General features: G+C 42.9%; 2 protein-coding genes and 3 non-coding genes across 5 annotated transcripts in view; all 5 read right to left on the reverse strand.

Annotated features, from left to right (window-relative positions):
- Window positions 1–14,354, reverse strand: part of Msh4 (mutS homolog 4) — a 47,549-nt gene extending 33,195 nt beyond the window's left edge. Inside the window, exons 1-7 of the mRNA XM_057794103.1 lie at window positions 14,198–14,354; window positions 10,099–10,284; window positions 7,004–7,161; window positions 6,529–6,639; window positions 3,975–4,090; window positions 2,410–2,583; window positions 340–512 (exon numbers count right to left, since the gene is read on the reverse strand). Coding sequence (XP_057650086.1) covers window positions 340–512; window positions 2,410–2,583; window positions 3,975–4,090; window positions 6,529–6,639; window positions 7,004–7,161; window positions 10,099–10,284; window positions 14,198–14,354 — 1,075 coding nt within the window. The remainder of the gene's footprint in view (window positions 1–339; window positions 513–2,409; window positions 2,584–3,974; window positions 4,091–6,528; window positions 6,640–7,003; window positions 7,162–10,098; window positions 10,285–14,197) is intronic.
- A 1,536-nt stretch (window positions 14,355–15,890) lies between these two features.
- On the reverse strand, window positions 15,891–21,375 carry Rabggtb (Rab geranylgeranyltransferase subunit beta). Its single transcript, XM_057794043.1, has 9 exons — window positions 21,300–21,375; window positions 20,324–20,431; window positions 19,432–19,629; window positions 18,949–19,054; window positions 18,290–18,342; window positions 18,092–18,202; window positions 17,541–17,666; window positions 16,616–16,765; window positions 15,891–16,336 (listed from the first exon to the last, which is right to left on the reverse strand). Exons 1-9 carry the CDS (start codon window positions 21,300–21,302, stop codon window positions 16,196–16,198), a joined length of 996 nt encoding a protein of 331 aa, XP_057650026.1. The 5' UTR covers window positions 21,303–21,375; the 3' UTR covers window positions 15,891–16,195.
- On the reverse strand, window positions 19,276–19,347 carry LOC130890249 (small nucleolar RNA SNORD45). The gene has a single exon (XR_009058696.1). It is a non-coding gene; the product is annotated as a small nucleolar RNA SNORD45 (small nucleolar RNA).
- On the reverse strand, window positions 20,017–20,098 carry LOC130890318 (small nucleolar RNA SNORD45). The gene has a single exon (XR_009058748.1). It is a non-coding gene; the product is annotated as a small nucleolar RNA SNORD45 (small nucleolar RNA).
- Window positions 20,575–20,654, reverse strand: LOC130890320 (small nucleolar RNA SNORD45). The gene has a single exon (XR_009058749.1). It is a non-coding gene; the product is annotated as a small nucleolar RNA SNORD45 (small nucleolar RNA).

Genomic DNA, 21,375 nt, shown 5'->3' on the forward strand with positions numbered 1-21,375 from the left:
TAAAGATTTAAAAAAAAAAAAACTTTTCAAGAATTTACAGCTTTAAGACCTGTCTTTCAGAAACTTAAACAAAAAAAGCATAAACTGACTGCATTTTAATTTATATAAATTATAATATAATTATAAATTAAATATAAATTTTTTATAATTATACATAATATATAATTTATATACTAAATTATATGGTTTTATTATATAATTTATATAGAATTTGTAGGCAAGCTAGATTTAGTGGTGCATGCCTATAACCCTGACATGTGGGAGACGGAGACAGGAAGGTCAGGGTAGGAAGACCAACCTGGGCTGCCGTCAAATAAACAAATAATAAGCTCCGTTTACCTGACTGGAGCCCAAAGAAGAGCTCCTCGTCCTGAAGCAGCTCCTGGACACAGTCCAACCTCATGTTGATGGTCTCCACATCAACCAGGGGCTCCAGGATGTTAGAGCGCAGCCTTCTGCTCCCTCCTGCCGTCTTTGTGTAATTTAGAACACCAAAGAGAGTGTGATTGTTCCTTCCAAGAGACAAGTTGGAAATTTCATTAAGGAGAAAAAGAAAAATCCAAGAAAATTTCATTTTAACTTGGTAATTAAATAATCCTAGAATCTATATCAGTGATTAACAAATTTATTATACAAATTACTAATTCAATAAATTTGAATTAAGGCCTAAACCCTACATTTTTTGTGTGTTTTATTGATTAGACAGGGTCTCCAGTAGCATACACTGTCCTTGAACTTGTAACACACACAGCATGGTCTTGAACTCATGATCCTCCGAACTACCCCCTAAGTGCTGGTACTAGAGGTATAGTGTACAACCACATCTGGTTTGATCCCAAGTATGACATCACTGAACCACAGCTGATGAATGAGGATCAACAATATCTCCTATGCTAAGCCTGAGCACACAAGGCAGCCATGGTTCCTAATTCTGTGGCTTTCTTGCACAGGTGTGGCCTTGTTGGAGGAAGTGTGCCACTGTGGGGTGGGCTTTGAGGGCTCCCATGCTCGAGCTACATCAAGCGCCACAGTTTACTTCCTGTAGCCTACAAATCAAGATGTAGGATTTTTCCTCCAGCACCATGTCCATCTGCATGCTACCATGTCCTGCCATGATGATAAAGGACTAAACCTTTGAACCTGCAAGTGAGTCACCCCAATTAAATGTTTTCCTTTATAAGAGTTGCTGTAGTCATGGTGTCTCTTCACAGCAATAAAACCCCAGCCAAGCCAGTGATTGATGGCCAATAATTTTTATCAACCTACTGAAATGACTAAGGACAAAACAAAGAGTAGGGAGAGACAGACAATAATGTTAAATATATAAAAATGATCTTGGTCTGGTGTGAGTAAAGTGTGACTCAGTGAGTAAAGGTGCCTGCTGCCAACACTGGTGACCTGAGCTTGATTGCTGGAGCCCACGTGGAAAAGGGAGACATGGTTGGTACTCTTGTAACTTGTCCTATGACTTATACACACATTAAAGAATGTGTGAGATCATACATGTGAGCGTGCATGCACACACACACATACACACACACAAAATTTAACCAATGTAAAACAAAAAATTAAATGAATACCAGAGTTGGTCATTGACTTTCTATGCTCTGATAACACAAGAAGGGTAATGGAGAAGCAATGTAGAGCAATTTCGTCAACAGGCCAGTGGTGCCAAGAGGCAGCTAAACGTAAACACGTCTGTTTCCTCCTGACCCGTGGCCATGAGCTTCTGTCCATGTACAACTCTTACGTCACAGGGGAGAAGACACGGTTTATTCTAGAGCCAAATAGGAGTGACCATGACCAGGAATTCAGATTTAGGCCCCAAACTCCACATTCCAACACAGATACAGTTTCGTAAAGTTTTTATTATAACAAAACAAAGAAGGTCCTAAATCGGGGCACTTTGTGATACACTGGTGATGCACAGTAGGAAAACAGCAAAGCTGACATTTCAGCCACAGGACTCAGACGCTATCTGATGACCTTGGCCTTTGGGTTGGTAGAAAATACAGTTCCTACATTCCAAAGGCTTTCATCTGCTCCTCACAGGGAGCTACAGTACAGAGGCAGGCAAGGGGTGGTTGCTAAGGGCTAAAGATAGCGCAAGACCATGATCAGGCCCTGCACAGCCACGTCCTGGGAACCCACGCTCACACGGGCATCTGTTTATCTGCTTTGCTTGTGTCCCTCACCCAATCTCAGCAGCTGAAGGGTTGAGTTTTCTTGTTTAGTTAACGTAATTCTTCTGAAGACCTGATTTGTGAAAAATCTGGGTTCAGCAACAATAGACCAGCAATTTAAAATGCTTATTTACTATTACTCCACCAATAACTTAATTTAATTCAAACTTTCAAGTAACTAGTCACAGAAATCGATAACATTTTGTAAGAACTTAGATTGCCTTACCTGTAGTCCTGGTTATTAACAAGCAATTCAAGATTCTGGGCTGATGATGAATCTATCATGGCTGTCTGTTCACTACCTTGGAAATAAATCTTCAGTGATTTTGGTGCATAAACTGAATTTTGAATGAATTCAACATATTTTAATAAGGCTGCAGCAGCCGCGAGGCAGTAATACCTGTGAGTAAACAGAGCACAGCGGGGACACCTGTGAGTGAGCACAGCCCAGCATTGTAAACTCAGGATAGATAAACAGCTGCTGCAGCAGAAAGAGATATTCAATTCACCTTGATATTAGAAAAATGTAAAACATTTAGACAGGATTTCTTAAATCCAAAGAGAAAAAAATATTGAGAATGCCAATTTTGGAAACTAAATAATCTTATAAAACTGATTTAACAATGGACAAATATCTGTCTGTTTTTGAAGCAGTCTTACTCTAGTTTAGGACTGTCTGGAATCTACCATAATCTTTGAGCATCGTCTTTCCAAATGCTGAGGCTTGGGTCCCACGCTCAGCTATAAAGAGCAGTGTTCTCAAGTTCATCACTTAAAACTGCTTATCAGAAGACAGAGTGGTGCGTGTCTCCAACCCCAGCATTGAAGAGGCAAGGCCAATATGGTCTACACAGCGCGTTCCAGGCCAGCCAGGGATACAGAGTGAGATGGGGTGGGTGGGGAAGGAAAAAGAAAATGAGTGAGGGGAGAGAGAATAACAGTAATTTCTTTTTCTTTTCTTTCTTTTTGGGTTTTTTTTTTTTCAAGACAGGGTTTCTCTGTGTAGTCCTGGCTGTCCTAGAACTCACTCTGTAGACCAGACTGGTCTCAAACTCAGAGATCCACCTACCTCTGCCTCCTGAGTGCTGGGATTAAAGGAGTGTGGCATCACTGGCTGGCTGACAGTCTTACTTTGTAGGCCTGACTAGCCAGGAACTTACTGTATAGCTCTAACTGACCTCAAACTTGCAACAATCCTCCTGCCTCAGCCCCCTAGAGTGCTAACTAAGATCACAACTATGGGCTTCCATGTCTGGCTAACTGTGTTTTTCTTCTGAGACTCAAATTTCTAGCATCCTATAGTTAATTAAGATTTTCACTATGAAGGTTGCGTGTTCATATCACGTCGGGGTCACCAAAAAAAAAAAGAAAAAAAAAAAAAAGATTTTCACTATGAGGTAAATGAGCAGCTATTATCAGAGCAATAAATTATTACTCGTTTGGAGAAAATCTAGATATATAATTATAACATATAATCTAAATACAATTAAATCATAAATATATACCTTGTACAAAAATGTATTTCGGTAATAAATAGATGTGCATTGTGGGCCAGGCCATTTTCTAGATGACAGTAACACAGCAAGTACAGGACAGAGAGAGATCCCCCGGGGAGGAGCGAGCCCTCAGAGAGCTGCTGCAGCTCACCTAGACTGCACCTCCATCAGGACTGCACCTCCATCAGGACTGCACCTCCATCAGGACGGAACCTCCATCAGGACGGAACCTCCATCAGGACAGAGAGAGATCCCCCGGGGAGGAGCGAGCGCTCAAAGAGGTGCTGCAGCTCACCTGGACTGCACCTCCATCAGGACGGAGCTGAACTCGGCGATGCACAACTGTTCGATGTACTCTAAGCCCTTTGTTTCATTGAAGTATTTCCTTTGGACTGTAGTGAAATTAACGTTCTGAAAGAGATTTTAATTTTAAAATAAATCATTAAATGTCATGTTGTTGTTCAATACTGATTTCTTACCTAAGCCTAGTGGATCAGACCTAAAATCCCAACACAGAGAAGCTGAGGCAGGAGGATTTTCATGAGTTCAAAGTAGAGTAACACCTTGTCTTAAAAACAAAACGACCTGCACAAAAATAACTCTGGTTTATTAAACACCTTCCCAATATATAATGTTTCCAATATTTAAATGAGTTTTTCTCATTTATAAAATGAAAATGGAAGCCGAGAGTAGGGGTATCCACCTTTAATTCCAGCACTTGGGAAGCAGAGGCAGGTGGATCTCTGTGAGCTGGAGGCCAGCCTGGTCTACAAAGTCAATTCCAGGACAGCTAAAGCTATATAGTGAGACCCTATCTTGAAAACAAATAGGAAAGAAATAAAGAAAATGGCTGTCCATCTTTCTGTGTGAATGACAGTACAATCTGTAATTCTCAATTGGAAATTACTTTCACGAACTTAAATGAATATATTAAGAACAATAATAAAACAATAAGCATGAGAGTCTCTGGCATCTAGGAACTGGATCCCACAGAAACATTACTTGGGTTTTTTGGGTCCTCTCTAAGTTAAGATAACTGAGGAAAGGCACACCCACCCTTAGACCTAGGCGGTGCCATGATGGAATTGCATCAATCCCACCATCAAATCTACATGGGCACATGATTCAAAGTGAGGCAGTAGCTCCTGGGTCTGCTTAGTTTTGTTTGAGACTAGATGTCCTTGTTCAATCTGAAGGGAGCAAAAGCACCTTGGCCTAAGTGCTGCCATTTTGACTTCAGACTACATTTTACATGTAGGGTAAAACAAAGTTCAGGTTCCCAAGCTGTAGGGGAGCTGTATCTTCCAGTAACTGACCCCCTCCTCCCTAAACCACAGAAATAGTCATTGTGTGTCTTTAGCTCTCTACACACATTATGGCTGTCCCTAGAAACAGAGGAACAAATGAATCTGATTGGTTGGACTGGAAAGTTTACATTGTAGATCAGTTGACAAAGGCGAACACACTCAAGGAAGCCCCTAATCTTTAAATCCTGATTGGTGAAAATTGTAACTGTAACTTGGCAACAAATGTTTGTGACTTTTGTGCTTATAAACTCGCTTCTGTCCCTGCCTGAGGCTGCCAGGAGAAACCAGGCTCCTGAGTCCTTGTCCTGCAACCCTAATCGATCCCTGATGCACTTATGTGGTGATTCATTAAAGTCTTTAGAAGCCATAAGTGCTGTCTCTCTCCTTCCTCGTGGCACACAGAACAGGGTAGGTGTAACAGGTGAGGGTGGCCTGCACACCATGTCCAATGACAGTGGCTCTCTTTCTTCAATGAAACAGAGAGGAAAACAAAAGTAACATTGTGAACTAAGAATTTACCTACTTTGAAAAAAAAGAGGATAAAGCCAGGTGATCCCACAGAGGTGAGGGCAGATAATCAAGAGTTCAAGGCCAGCCTTAACCACCCAGCCTGCAGTGAAAGAGACCATGGTTCAAAGACACTTCTCTCCCCTCTGGAGTGTGCTCTGTTACGACTACCGGAGCCTTCATCAGGCAAGAACACACATGCCAGAAGTTTTATAAGCATCTCATTTCATCTTCACAATAAGTATACAAGTCCTTTTATTCTAATTTTCTCTAAATAAAATTCTGAAAAGTCAAGTAACTTTTCACATGCCATCCAGTTCAGAGTTAACTTCTTGCACTCTGAGGCTCATGCTCTTTCTACTTCGCACTGCTCCTGACTTAAGAAGCTCTCTGTGTGGTGACTTGGTTATAATAAAAACAATACAATATTGATTTTTCTCTCTTCTAATACTTTTGTCTGAAATATTTTCATGGCTTGATCCTTTACTCCATTCAGGATTTTGTTAGTACCACTAGCTGTGTAAATTCCTGTCTTTATGTCCTGGTGATAACGAATTGTTCCCCAAAATTTTTTAATATTTTGTTTGTTTGGTTGTTTTTGATACAGGAAGATCCCTCTCCAAAGCCTTGATGTCATGAACCTCAATATGTACACCAGGTTGGCCTAGAACTCACAGAGTCCCCCTACCTCTGCCCCCACCCCTGGTCTGTAGTTTGCAGTCGTAAGCTGAAGTAGTTTTCGGCTCCTTCCCCTAAGGAGCTTTTTGTCCGTGTTATACCACAGCAACAGACATCAGATGAGAACACCTCTTAACTAACCAATACATTTTTTTGTTTTGCTTAAAGTAGAATTCAGGTGTCAAATAGAGGGTATTCTCAATAAATTTTATGATTTTTAGTAATATATTAGACTCCAATGTGTATGAATTAACTACCTTGGGACCTTAAATATATAGCTAGTCAAACAGCTGCTTTTTATAATGTCATGAAATGCAATCTAAATTTTGAATGCTACCAGAATGAAAACTTCCTTACCTTGAAATTTTCTGTGACCAGCGTAAACAACTTGGTTGAATTTCCCACAACACAAGCAGTATTTGACATTATTATTTCCAAAGGTGATAAAACTTTGAGCTTAGTGATCACCTGAAAATGTTAAAACAATCATTTTCTAAATGTAGGCAAAGAAACAGTTTCCAAAGCAGTTCTGCATTATTCTAAGAAGCAAATTGTTAAGATGTGCCGATAAACTCCAACAGTCCTAATTCAATGTTGCAGTTAAAATGTATTTCAAATGCTGATGTATTAAACAATTCCACCTAAATACAAATATGAAATATCAGAAACATAGGCCATATTTTACTCACTGGTTTTTACCAGTCTAAACTCAAAATCATTCTGAGTTTATCAAATATTTATTATCAACCCAAAACTTTTTAAATTAATGTGCTTGTTTTTTCTCTTTTGTGGTCTATAAGCACTTCAAATTTGTAGCTGTAGTAACACGCACCTTTGCGTAGGTCGTGTTGTCTGCGAACTGCGACAAGATAATCTGCGGGCTCTTCAAGTCGATGCTCGCCATCCCGATCTCGCCTCTGGCCAGCCCTCTTCCTTCCACCACGGCTACGATGACTGACGGGGTGTGTGCAGACACTGCAGAGGACGTGGCTGGGAACAGTTGGCAGGTCAAACATACACATGAATGTGAACGGCTGTTTGTACTCCTTCATGTAAGACCTCAAAGCCCCGAATCTAGCTATCTTTATGTCTTTTATTTATTCTTTGATAACGTCACACGTGAAACACAATGCACACTGACCCACACCAACTCCACACAGAGTACCACTCAAACGCACCTCCGCCTAGCTTTTCTCTACTGAATCCCACCAGTGCCGCCTGCGGGGATGGTGGCTGATCTTGCAGCCTTGACCTTGCACGGCTCTTGTACAGGTACCACGTCTAGTTAATACATCCAAAAGAGGGGCCGTTATCATCTTTGTTTGCTTGCTTGCTTTAGTTTTTCAAGACAGAATTTCCTCTGTGTAGTTCTGGCTGTCCTGAAGGGATCCACCTGCCTCTGCCTCCCATTGGCTAGGATTAAAGGCGTGCACCACCACCACCTGGTGAACATTTTTTTAAAAAACAAAACAAAACAAAAACTCTGTTACTCAAAACAAATAAAACTATTAAAGCTCCAAGTATTATGTCAGATTGAGTGTTGTGGTGCACACCTTTAGTCCCAGTACTCTGGAGGCAGATCCCAGTGAGTTCAAAGCCAGCCTGGTCTACAAATTGAGTTCCAGGGTAGCCAGGAATGTTACACCGAGAAACATTGTCTCAAAAAAAAAAAAAAAAAAGTATTATGTCAAAACTTAACTTCAGCCGGGCGGTGGTGGCGCACGCCTTTAATCTCAGCACTCGGGAGGCAGAGGCAGGCGGATCTCTGTGAGTTCGAGACCAGCCTGGTCTACAGAGCTAGTTCCAGGACAGGCTCCAAAGCCACAAAGAAACCTGTCTCGAAAAAAACCAAAAAAAAAAAAAAAAAAAAAAAAACTTAACTTCATATTAAGGATGGTTTGCCTTAATTTTGAGACAGAATGTGTATCCCTAGCAACTTTGAACTTGCTAAGGAGAACAGACTGGCCTCTGATTTGAGGCAATCCTGCCTCCACCTCTCAAGAAGTATTGAGATTACAGGTAGATACTACCAACCACTGCCAGTTTGTGGGGTTTTAAAAAACTAGGAGGTGGCTATCCCTGTATCTAGCTACAGTTTTCTAACTCCTGGGATGAGCTCACATCCTAAGCCTTAATTTTACACATAGAAGATAAATTTATACATTGGTTTATTTTACAATTTAATGAAATAAAGCTATTAAGGGAATTTTGAATTTGGTGTTAAAATACATATTATTCAGCTTATTCTATCATATAAGTGCTAAAATTATTTTATAATAAATAACCATAAAGCAAAAAGGATAATGTAGTAACTGTCATGTCTACTCAAGAGCTGGCTACAAGCAACAAGTGAAAGTGTATGCACATAAATGCGTGCTGTGCACCTACCACAGTGTCTAGCTCTAAGCATCAACATTCACTAAGTGCTTATCACATGTCAAGGGCATCTTAAATTATTTACTTCATTTAATTGTTACAAAATTCTATCAAACAGGTACTGTTATTTACTCAATTTATTTTAAGGGTGATTGCGAGATTGGGTCAGTGGAAGAGCAAGGGCCTACCGCGTGTCAGAACTTGGGTTTGGTTCACAATACTAGTAAGTGAATGAATAGATGAATGAAAGAATGAACGAACGGCGTGTATGAAATCTCAAGTGTAAGAAAGACTGCTGTGTTTAGGGTGGCTGCAATGCCGAAGGGAAATGCTGGAGGTACTGCTAGAGAAATGTCAGCAGCACTCACAATGATGCCCACATACTTACACTTGATGTGACAGCAATGAGGAAGAAATTAGGAGTACTGAATGTAGTGTGGCCGGTTCCATGGGCTTCACTCTATCTTCATGTTCATACGCTGAAGTTCTAATCCCCAACCACTAAGACTATGACCTTATTTACCCATATCTGAAAGCCATGTTTGCCCTCTACAGAGGTTAGTAATATTAAGTGGGCCATTTGAGGAGCCTTAGTCCACTACAACTGCATACATAAGTGTGAGAATATCAGGACGCAAAGACACTATGGGGAGAGAATTGAAAAGGAGCCAAGAGGAGGGCAAGTAGAGAGGCCTCAGATAAGGAGATAAATGTTTAATGCAATCAACTTGTACTTGTTGTAGAAGACCCAGAAAAATGAATACAGTAAATGAACACAAAAATCAACAAAATACATATATAGTGCACTTTCTATAACCATAAAAATCCTGAGTCTGTGGTTGGGTGTGAGAGGATCTCAGCCATGACTTGAGGGGTGGCCCCCAACAGGTGGTGCTGTTGAGACGGTGACTGGCGCTAAAGGTAGGTGTTCGTTATCTAAACACATCCCCAAGTCTGTAAAAGATGTAATGACAGAGCTAGGAATGCGAATGTCAGCTCTGAGTCACCCATTTCCTACCCCCAATCTCAGTGGGCTGAGGTCTCAAGCTAGAGTTGGGTGGACTCGTTTCTTTGGTCTGCTTTGGTGGTTATCCAGGGTGGACAGATGTTTGCTCTTACCTTCCCAGGAAGTCAGGCAACACTTACACACTCTGTAGCCAAGGCATTCTTATATATGCCTTAGAGAATTGGTGCACACCAAACATCCATTAATTGATCCCTCAACAAAATTGAGTAATTTAAACAAAAATTAAAATTTTAGTATTAGAAAAACACTCAAGAATATTCTTAGGATCAAAGTTTTCATTTCAATATCACACAAAAGAGATTCTTTTTCCTTTTTGTCAAAACAGTTCAAATACTCTGATGTTACATTTACTGACAATAGAAAGCATGTAGCCATGTTGCTACATAGGGGCCAATGACACACGTGTCATCCAGTTCTCCGTGTCCATGAGGGATGACTTGCAAGTGAGCTAACCGCCCAATTTATAATTTACAAAACTTTAAAATTTTCAAAAGAACATCAGGGTTATCTTCCACCAATTTTACCTGAGTATCCTACATGTGGTGTCCAACTTTTATAGCCTGATCTCTGAGGATTTCCAGCAGACAACGGAGTTCTAAATATTTGTGGGTAATTGGTATCTCGTGCAGAAGATGAGCTTGTTGTACCAATAGGAAGACTGGATGCAACCGTGTGTTTTGCATGAGATCTTTTGTTTCCAAATGATAAACCTAAATTTGAAAATTTATGAATAATTCTTAGTGATTAGCATTAAGGAATTATGTATTAATCCTAAAACTTATCACATCTACTTTCTATAAACTCAATTTGATAATTTAAAAATTATAACAAATAATTAAATGATTGACAACTGTGTTCATAATGACTTTATTAGTCTGTATTATCATAATAGTGAGTTCCCTGATAACATTTTTGTACATGTATATATTGTACTTTGGCCATATTCAATCTCCATTATTTTCCTCTCTTGCACCCCGTACTCTACCAACCCCCTTCTTCGCAGACAGCCCCCTCTACTTTCACGTCTCTTGATCACTGACAGTTTGTTTGGTTGGTTGGTCAGTTTTTTGAGACAGAATTTCTGTGTGTAACAGTCCTAGCTGTACTGGAACTTGCTCTGTAGACCAGGCTGGCCTCAAATTAAAGGCAAGCACCACCACCGCCTGACAATTTGTTGTTTTTAGGACAAATCTTGCTGTGCATCTCAGGCTGTGGTTGAACTCAATCTATAGTCCATTCTTGCCTTCCACTTATGGTCCTCCTGCCTCAGTCTCCTGAGTGCTGGAATTACAGCACGTGCTACCATACCTGGCTTGAGAATCACGTGCAAACATATACTGACATGGGGCTGGGGTGCAGCTCAGCGGGCAGAGTGCTCTGGGTTCCCAATGTGGTGATACATACCCGTACTCTCAGCACTTCTTGAGAGGGGAGGAAAGGAGCTCAGAAGTTTAAGTTCATCCTGACCCAAAGAGTGAGCTGAGACCAGCACGTGGAACTTCGCTTCAAAACTAAAGGAATTGATTAGGGAGATATTCTGATACGGCTCTCGAGTCTGAGTTCACTGAGCCTACTCTTGCTAAAGTCAGAAGTTTCCCTCCAGCCCCCAGGTGTAGTTTACATTCTCACCAAGTGTCTCTGCCTATGCAGACAGTGTCACAGTCAGCTTCAGGCTTTCTTGGCTCCAGCCCTTTCTCAGACAGGTGATTGCCAACATGCTACCTACTTTACAGCCATGTCATAACATTTCACACAGTGTACATCAATAGCCTAGCTGTGTCTGCTAACACACAATTCCAAACAAACAAGCAAATGAAAACACAGGGCTCTTTCACACCCTTTGATTCCTATGCCACGTGTCTTTGTTCTCCTTACACTACCTTCCTGGACCAAGTCCCTTTTCCTCCACCTTCCCATTAACTGGTGGCCTACAGAGTTCCAGACTTTCCAGACTTCACTTCTAAATATTGACTCTGGCATCTCATCTGCTTCCTGGTGTCTACTGACATCATTTCCTGATAATGTTCAGGTTTTCATTTACAGCCTTCTCTTATCTCCCACACTGTACAGCAGGGCTAAGATTTCCAGTAACGGACAGATGACAAGTGTGTCAGCTTGCTTAGTGGAACATACACTCACGGTCAGTCATTCAACTCTGTACTACAGTAGGGTAGTAGTACATAAATCAACAAACATGTTGTGTGCTTTGAAAATTATTTTTATATATTGAAATTTGATTTTTACATAATTTTCACATGCCAAAAAAATAACACTACTTTTGAATTTTTTTTCAACCCTTTAGAAATTCAAAAGTAGTTGGACTTGGTTGTACATGCCTCTAATCCCAGCTCTTGGGACACAGAGGCAGGCAGGTCTGAGTTCCAGGACAGCCAGGGCTACAGAATAAACTGTCTTGAAAAGAAAAGAAGCTCCCCAAAGAGCATCAAAAACAAAATAAACTCTGTGAGTTTGAGGCACGCCTGGTCGACATAGCCAGTTCGGGGACAGACAGGGTTATATTCAGAGACTCCCATCTCAAAGAAAACTTCAAAAGTTAGGTCATCAGTACAACTCAGTGGTCACAAAGAGGACTTGAGTTCAGATCCCTGCTGGTCACCATCCAGCAAGGCTTGCCCTCCACCAGCCTAGCTGATACAGTCCTTTCACACCTAAGGACAAGGCAGAAAGCCATGGAAGAGGATTCCCGCTGGTAGGAAACAGCGCACAGTCATAAGAAACACTCAGAACCATGCAGGAGCCGGTGCAGCACCCACGCCTAGAATTTTCAGTGCTGCGGGTCTGAGGTAGGAGGAACTCAACTTCAAAGGCCTCAACTGAGCTACACAGGGAATCTGAGACCAAGCTCCTGGGCTTCACAGAGAACTCATACACATAAAAAGTACACAACTCTACAAAGTAAAAATAAAGAAATGTCACCATTATCTAACAACTTCTTAGGCATAAACTTTTATGTCTTCCCAGAATTTCTAAGTGTCAAAGGGTGAACACATTCTTTCTACCAGTATTCTTTATTACAAGCCATTTTGAACTTTTGTTCATTTTACTTAACTCTTGAAAACGTTATGCTCTCTCTTACACGCACACACACATGCTCACACCCAAAAGTCCCCACACATTCAACCATGCATGCGCACACACACATACACACACACACACGCAGAATAAATGTGTCTTGTGTCTCAGTTCTGTTCCAGATTCTCGTTTCAGTGTTATCAGACAGATAGGTCATCCTCGTGACTTAGGAATCATGCCTCCGTAATTCTTAAGCTTGTTTCCCTTAAACACTTTTAACCTAATATTAAACATAGAAGACTTCAGCAAGTATTTCTTCACTCATAAAATCCAGTCAGCCAATCCTTGCTTTATCCTTCACATGAGTTGAACTGACCCTGAAGGACGTTTCCGCCCGTTTAAATGTATGGGTGTTCAGCCGGCATGTATGCCTGCGCATCACAGAGGCCAGAAGAGGGCATCAGACGGAGTGACAGACAGTTGTAATTCCATCTGATGCCATGGGGATGCTGGGAATTGAACAGCGTTAAGTGCCCTTAACTGATGAGCCATCTCTTTTGTCCCAGAAGGACCTATTTTTAACAGCAAGCATCTGAATTAGATGGGATGCTCACTTTAACTTGCTATCATCCCATTTTAGTACTAAAACCCATCAGCCAAAGCCCAGCTCTCCACTATAAGAAAACATACACACAGTGTCCCATTCACGGAAGTAGGGGACCAGCGAGGTGACCCACCAAGCCTGACTCCCAGAGCCCACCTGGTGGAGGTAGAGCGCTGCCTCCAGAACTTGGTTCCCTTGCCTGCTGACCCTTGTCACATACTCACAGGGGTTTCAATAGAAAAGTGAAAACATTTTCTTTTGAGGAAACTGAGCCAGGATTGATGGCTTGTGGCATAATCCAGCATTCAAGAGGCTAAAGCAGAAGGATTGCTTGAAAATTTCAAGCCAGGATTTTCTATTGGTGAACTTAAGGGAAGCCTGGGTCTTACAGAACTTACCTTAAAACAAGAGGTGATTGAGGCTTTACATGGATATACTAGTTAGCAGAGCTAGGTCACACTTCCTCTCAGTTTTGAAGAGTTGAGATTTCTTTCTCCGCGTTTTATTTGGTTTGCAATTGAGACTAGCTCATTCTATAGTCTGGGCTAGCCTTCAACTGTGGTCGCCAGTGTTGGGTTTAAAGCGCGAACAATCCCACCCCCATCAGTGAAGACTTGTAGTTACTGCCCTAAGCATCCTCTAGGAAGGTCTGGCCGCTGTGGTACCCAAGGCCCGGGTCAGCCTCCTGGTGTCAGCCACCCTTGCCCGGCCTGGCCTGCTGTGGTACCCAAGCCCCGGCTGCTGGTGTCAGCCATCCCTGCCCGGCCCGCTGTGGTTCCCAAGGCCCCGAACAGCCTCCTGGTGTCAGCCATCCTTGCCTGGCGTGGCCCGCTGTGGTACCCAAGCCTTGGCTGCTGGTGTGAGCCATCGTTGCCCGGCCTGGCCCACTGTGGTTCCCAAGCCCCGGCTGCTGGTGTCAGCCACCCTTGCCTGGCCCGGCCTGCTGTGGTTCCCAAGCCCCGGCTGCTGGTGTCAGCCATCCTTGCCTGGTGTGGCCCGCACCGGGCTGTTGCTGCTGCTGCTGCTGCTCCTGTCGGCCGCCGCGCCCTCCGTGCTGGGCCGGGACGCGGAGGCCAAGGGCCGTGTGTGCGGGGTCGTCCCTCGTGGGGAACTCAAGGTTGACGAGACCTCCTGCCTCAGCATCCTTCAGTCCTTCCTGACAGATGGCTTCGAGCTCCCGCAGGCTCCAAGGCCGCGCCTCCGGCAAAGGGCGGGAGAACAGGCGCAGGCGCAGTGTGGTCACTGCGCGGGAAATGCACAGCGCAGGCGCAGAGGGGACCGTTTGTTACCTTTGCGTTGCTGGTGTAGGAAAGCGCTGTTCTGTTCTCTTGCCCCACCCCCACACTTTATTCAAAGCACAGGTAATCCAACAATTGAAGGCCCAGCAATGGCCACCAACTTGGCTGTCAATTGTCACAACAGGCTTTTAATTAATTTTCACACTAGCCAAGCACTTGGACTGAACACGTGATCCAATTCTATCCCCAATACACATACCCCTGTGCCTACAATGAGGGTGTGTCTACGGAGAAATTCTGTCTCGAAAATCCAAAAAAAAAAAAAATTGTACACACGATGACACACATGACAAAGCCAGCGGTTACCAATCCAATTGTCTGACTTCTAGTATTATAGTTTCATAGTAGAGAAAAAAAATCGACTATCTTACACTTTAACCTTTGGATAACACTTTATTTACAGCCCTTAAATACAGTAACTCCCAGGAGCAGAATCTAGGATGAACGTTCTCTAGTTAATTGGAGAACTCCAATGCGGTGCAAAGGTTTGAGTAAGAACGCTTCTCTCCCCCATGTTTGAATGCCCAGAGCAGAAATGCCTGCTAAGAGGTGTGGCCTTGGAGGAAAAGTCTCCAGGGGTGGGCTTCAAGGCACTCCCTTGCTCTTACAATCCTGTTGCTAGAAGTTAGCAACCTGTCTGCCTGCAAGCCACCATCCTAATGGACTAAACCCCTGAAACCAAGCACCAATTAAATACTTTCAAGACAGGTTTTCTTTCTCTATAGCTTCCAAGTGTGTAATGGAACTTGCTCACAGCAATATAAAGGGGACATGTAGACTATACTCGGTATAACCTCATGGTTGGACTAAAACACTTAAGCAGCTCTTATGTAAACACATGAACCTGAACTCCTATCTAACCTGTAAAGATCAGGCGTGTGCATTTCACAGACTGCTTGCTTGGAATGCAGGTGGATGCCCAGAATCCTAGCACTCAGTGTAAAATGACTGTTGTCTAGTGCCAAGTGGGACTAAGGGCGGAGGGGAGGGCGATGGTGCTAGTTCCTTCCTTTGGCATTTATCTGACCCAACGGTTCCCCTAATCTGACCAATCCACCTAATCATATTCAACCTCAATATAATCTCAAACGTCCAGAGTTTCCAGAGATTCAAGTTATCAGACTCAAGAACCAGTTCCGCCTAAACCCATTCAGTAAACCAATTCATTTGGTGGGGAAGCAAAAATAATTACTTTTAGGACCATTGGTGACGTAGATACCTGCATGCCTCTGAACTTTAATAGACCTGAGTTCCCTGAAACATTTACCCATAGCCCAACCTGTGCATCTCATGAGTTCTGATTTACAGCCTTGGAGATAATCCGTTTGAAACAAAGTAAATGTTTCAACTCTAAGTAAACAGCTACATACTCCACAGCCACTCAACATTTTGTGCATCTTTTATTTAAATGAGTTTTACTCACTTGTATTAACAAAAATCATTTTCCATCAATCATTACAGGTCAACATGACATGGGAAGGCATTAAAAACCAGTTCTTAAGCTTGCTGTTATGAAGACATCAAAACAAACTTCAAGTAGACTAAAACTGTAATGTTCGGACACTACAGAAGATCTAAATACAATGTATTTTATACCACATGTAATTATGATTGCATTAACATGATATACAATATTCACAGTCACTCCAGGTTCGACTGCACACATCTTCCCATGCCTGTCTGACTCTAGCTCACTAGTTCAGGCTGGACATTGACCCTCTGAAGCACTTCTTCAGGCATGCAAAAGACAGGACTAACAGGTTTAATCTGTTCTTCTCCCAGAAGTGACAATCCAGCAATGCCAAATAAGGTATGAAAAGGATCCACCTGTGGGCAGTTCATAAACAGTGAAAGGTAAGAACTCTGCAGAATCAAGTTTAGTCATTTTTGTATACAGTTAAGTTTTTTGAAAGCCTTCAGTTTTTAATATGCAGGACCTCACAAACAGTATTGTAAGAAATTTCTATGAGCTCTAGCCTTTATGTTACAAATTCACAAAAACTCAGAGCAACCTTTGGACCAAATGTTAGTTCTACAACCAAAAGGCCCAGAATCATAAAATTGAGCCAACAATGAAAAACTGCAGAACCATGGAATTGTACTTGCCATATCTCCGGGTCTGTCAGCAAAGCCTCCGGTCTCTTCATCTTGACATGCTAAGATGAAGCTGCGCAGCTTTTCTCTGTCAATCCAATGAAGCCTCCCAATTATCTTCAAGGAGGCCAAAACCCACCAGGAATAGCACACATCCGGTAACTGGAAGGGGGAAACCAGGCAGACTGTGGCAGGTTGAGACCACTTCCCATACATTGGTACCCACCCCACTTTAGTACTAGATGGCAAGCATATATGTGCACACACAGCTTCTCTCTGCTCCTCTCACACAGCCAAAGTACAAATGCTAGTTTGTACATTCTGTAATTTCTGCATGTGCCAGCACTATCCACAAGCAAACAAATTACACGGCTACAAGATCAAATGCTCTGTAGAAATAAACATCCTTCAGAGGATCTATCTCAGTGTCTGCAGCAGCTTTGGGGACGTTGAACACATTCAAGTTCACTTTTATTTTTGCTGTATGTTAGCTAAATAAACAGCACACAGCTACTCTGCGGCTACCAGGCATGTTACCTGAGCACTCTGGATTCAGAGTAACTATATTTGAAATGTTCACCATGATCCTTTTATTTATTGACAGGGTCTTTCTATGTGGCCCTGGCTATCTATCCTGGGTCTCTCTAAGTAGACCAGACCAGAGTGGCTTCAAACACAAGCATCTCATGGCCAAGTCTCCTCAGTGATTCAATTACAGGCTGAGCCACACCCAACCCCAGTATCACTTGAGAACGCCATGGTAGCACCTACACATTCCAAGCCTGGAAATGGACCTGTGGTTCATGAGAACCCCAACTTCTCCTTCTATCATGACCGCTCACTCTCCTTAAGGAATATGTGCAGAAAACACAAGTGAGTTTTAAGCACAGGACACCACCCACTCAAGGCTGTAACAAAGAGCCAGCACAAGTAATACCTTTTCGGGTCTTCCATTGAGTCCACCTGAGGGCAGCTGTCGTTCACAAAGCCACCAACCAAGTAAGTCAGAGTTCACTTGATGTAACTGACTAGTTATCGCCAGGAATCCTGTGCAACAATAGATCTAAAATTACAGACATAAAGTACACAGGTATAACTTAACAGGAAGTGACAGCCACTACCATGATGACTAAAACTCCATCCTGTATAAGGGTGTACTAGGATTCCCTGTCACAGTGAAATGCTATGCTTGGAATTCCTTAATGGTCAATTAATTTACAACTTAAATTACGTTCTCTGGGCAAGCAAATATTTGCTAACATAAGTGGGTTATGTTAGAATGTTTTCATTGTATATTAAGGTCACAGGTGGAGATTCATGTCTATAATCCAACAGCCTGCAACTGTAGACCCTATAGATAGGACACACCCCAAATCACGTACCTGATCTCACAAGGTCTGGCCATTCACAACACAATATTATCATAAAACACCCCTCATCTTTTAATACTGGTTATTTCCTCTAAATTTTATTAAATAGCAATATTACCTGCCCGGCATGAGATTCGGAGCCCGGTCTGCACCCAAATCCACCATCGAAGTTCATACAGGCCAAAACAAATTCAATGGCCTTTTCCACATTAATAGCATCAAGCTTGCCCTACAAAAACAAGTAAAACCTATTACAATCGCCCAGAGCCCTCATAAACGTTCCATGAGGTCCCTCAACACAACATTTAAAGCTTACCAAGAGAGCCAAAGTTGCCACTGCACAAAATGAGAATCTGGTATCAATTTCTCCTAGAAGACAAAGAGCCAAGGTAGTCACCTCAATACAAGTTCCCAATGAACAAGCTTTGAACCATGCTCACTAAGTTTCCCAAAGCCCAGGCTATCTTACCCCAAAACCCAAGAAAACCAGCTAGAAAGAGAAAGCCTTTTGGGCCCTCTGCGCTATTTAGAGAGGGAAGGAACCTACAAAATGCAAGGTTTATATGCTAATAAATTCAAGTCAATACATTAACACCCTACTTTATAAAAAGGTTCACATCCCACAAAGCAGCTGGTCTCAGGCCTGCATTCTGTGTCGCCCGAAAACAAATTATCTAGATCAAAATTTTTTCTCCATCCCAACTCAGGTATTTACTGAGTAGATAAAACTTTTCAAGACTTTTCAGGGAGTTCAGCCCTTCAAAGCCCCAAACGCTGGGGATAAACGTGAACCTACCTTATCTTTTAGAGTGGGTGCTGACAAGCCAGCACGGGCATGCTGGGACCTCCAGCAGGCCATTTACTCCAGATAGACCAACTGCTTAGTGGGACCTGAAAAGATGGAACAACTTGAAATCTTACGATTACTACCAAGACAAAGATGTTCTGAGTATGGAGTAGATAAACCAGGCTTACCCCAAATGTCTCCAGCAAATGAACCATCCTCTTTCTGCAGACTCTGAACATAGGCCACAACCTTATCCACGTCAATGACATTAATGCTGTCATACAGCGTGAGAATCTGAAAGACATCAGTATAGCAGATTCGTTCTGTATCTAAGCCACCATTAATTTAACCCTGAGTGAAAATTAGTCATTCCAAACCTTTAGTCACAATGTTTTGCTACATAAACCATTGATAATCTAAGAAACTCAAGAGGCAGGACTTAAACATCCTTTGGCTCTACACAAAAATCAATTTCACCTGAAGTCAGTTTCAGTTACAGATGAAATGTCCCCTCCAAGGTCTCAGAGTCTCTGAAAAGCATCATGTTGGCATTCAGCTAATACATGCCATGACAGACATCACTGACCTTGTAGGAAGGACTAGAAGGAAGTTAACTGACCCTCCCCATAAATCACAACTCCAGCCCCAGGGATCTAGTCACAAACACCTACCTGGACAGCGCTCAGAGTGTAGAGAAGATGCGGATCGTGCCCAATGCTCGCACTGATGCCCCCACACTCATGCTGACACGACTTGATAAACACCAGGATTTCCTCTCTGTTCATGCGATGGAGCTGTCCCATGAGGTCCATCACCGTCAAACCCCAGTAGATGCCGCTCATCCTCAGGTACTCAGACATACAGTATTCCTAGAGAAGTTTCTTCAATTTATCAAAACTCCTAAAAGGGACATTTCACATACAATCCACCTCACTTAAGCTAACTGGGACCAACTAAAGTGAGGCTCGGGTTTCCCAAGTGCCAACTGCAGGTTTATTAGGCAAAAGTAACCAATATTCCTACTCTTTTTTTGCCAGACACCCAATTTTTGTCATTTACAAATGAAGCCTATGCATACGGAAAGAGAAGATGAAGATGGAACCCTACATGGATTCCAGAACCTTATGCCGCAGCAAATAAAGCATGACTCATTTTACAAGTATTTCTTCAGGTGAGGACCTCATTGGCAACTCCAGTCTTCTCCTGCCAATCTTTATTTCCCCAGGAACACACTTAAGTTTAGGTAAAACCTTTTCAAGGTCTCAGAGTAATTCTAGAGCTAAAGTGTTATTACACATCAGCAAAATTCAGATAATACATGCCAACACATCATTGACCTTCAAGGTTATACCTGAGCCAGAAAGGTGCAGACCCTCCTGTGGGCAAATAAATCCAACCATACTTCAGAGTGCCAGGAAGCGCTCTGTCAACCTTTCTGGTATACAAGGCACACCTATCATGCTGGACTTCAGCCCTCTGCAGTGAGATAGTGCTGAAGAAACAGGCCAAATACTTCTTATAGCTGTCAGTCTGAGAATGGTTTCAACAGGAAGTCATACGTACATAATCATCTTTCTTGGAGCCATAGGAGGCAATGTAATCGGCATGCTTCTCCAGTAACAGGGTGTCAGGAGCATCTGACTTGATGGTGACATCCTTCTGCGGTGTACCCTTGCAGTAAACAAGCAGATTTCGTCAGTACTCACATGGTTTGACCCTTTATATACACGCTTAACATCCACGTATGGTTTTTTCTTTACGTTGCTTTCATCGTCCTAAACACAACCCAGCCTCAAATGTGCGCCCGGCATCTTCAGGTCTCAGAGTAATTCTAGAGCTAAAGTGGTTAATAATCAACTTTTGATTCAGAATACATGCCAGCTCATCATTGACCTGAAATGACCGTTTTTGTCGAACGCAGACACATTCAACAAGGTTGAGATTTCAGAACACCTCGAGTCCTCAAATGTTGCCCCCATTACCATCTAAGCAGTCTACCTTGCTACCAACCACAAGTAGGTCAAACGAATTACCAAAATTTCGATTCACCGTCTCTGCTATGAAGGCCTGCCTCGTTTGAACTCCCTGTGTAGACCAGGCTGGCCTCGAAATCAAGAGATCCGCCTGCCTCTGCCTCCGGTGTGGGCCTAGGCTGGCTAGCTCTCTTTCCAGTTAAAAATCTTTAGCTTTGAAACAGTATCTTTAACGATTTTCAAAAATCTGTATATCCCAAATTATTATTTACAAAAAGCACTCAAAATCAGGAGAAGCGGGGGGGGGGGAATAACGACACAGGCACACCCAAATCCCTGCTGTAGGGAATGAAAGCAGGCCGCCCAGAGGAACTGCGGAAAACGCTGAGCAATCGCAAGAAACCTTCCCAGTCCGGCCTGAGGAGTCGGAGGCAGGAGGATAGCCGGGGGCTCTAGGCCAGCCTGGGCTCCAGAAGAGAGCATCAGCCTTGCAGGCCCTCCCGCCGCCACCTGCCAAGCCAGCCCCGCCGCCCGACTCCCGAGCACCGACACCATCCGGCTCTCACCATGTCCGCGCTCAGAAAGACAGAAGCTCGCCCGAGCGCGGGGAGTCAGCGCCTGCGCGCCTGCGCACACGCGCCC

The sequence above is a fragment of the Chionomys nivalis genome, chromosome 18 (genome assembly GCF_950005125.1).
Source record: "Chionomys nivalis chromosome 18, mChiNiv1.1, whole genome shotgun sequence".
NCBI classification, from domain to species: Eukaryota; Metazoa; Chordata; class Mammalia; order Rodentia; family Cricetidae; genus Chionomys; species Chionomys nivalis.

What these genes read in the sequence shown, in the direction of transcription:
- Rabggtb (XM_057794043.1), bottom strand. An exon ending in ATTTGCTGGAGACATTTGGG is followed by an intron (nt 18,343 to 18,948) that starts GTAAGCCTGGTT and finishes TTTGTCTTCTAG; the next exon opens with GAGAAATTGATACCAGATTC. An exon ending in TCAATGGAAGACCCGAAAAG is followed by an intron (nt 16,766 to 17,540) that starts GTATTACTTGTG and finishes TCCCCCTTCCAG; the next exon opens with TTACCGGATGTGTGCTATTC.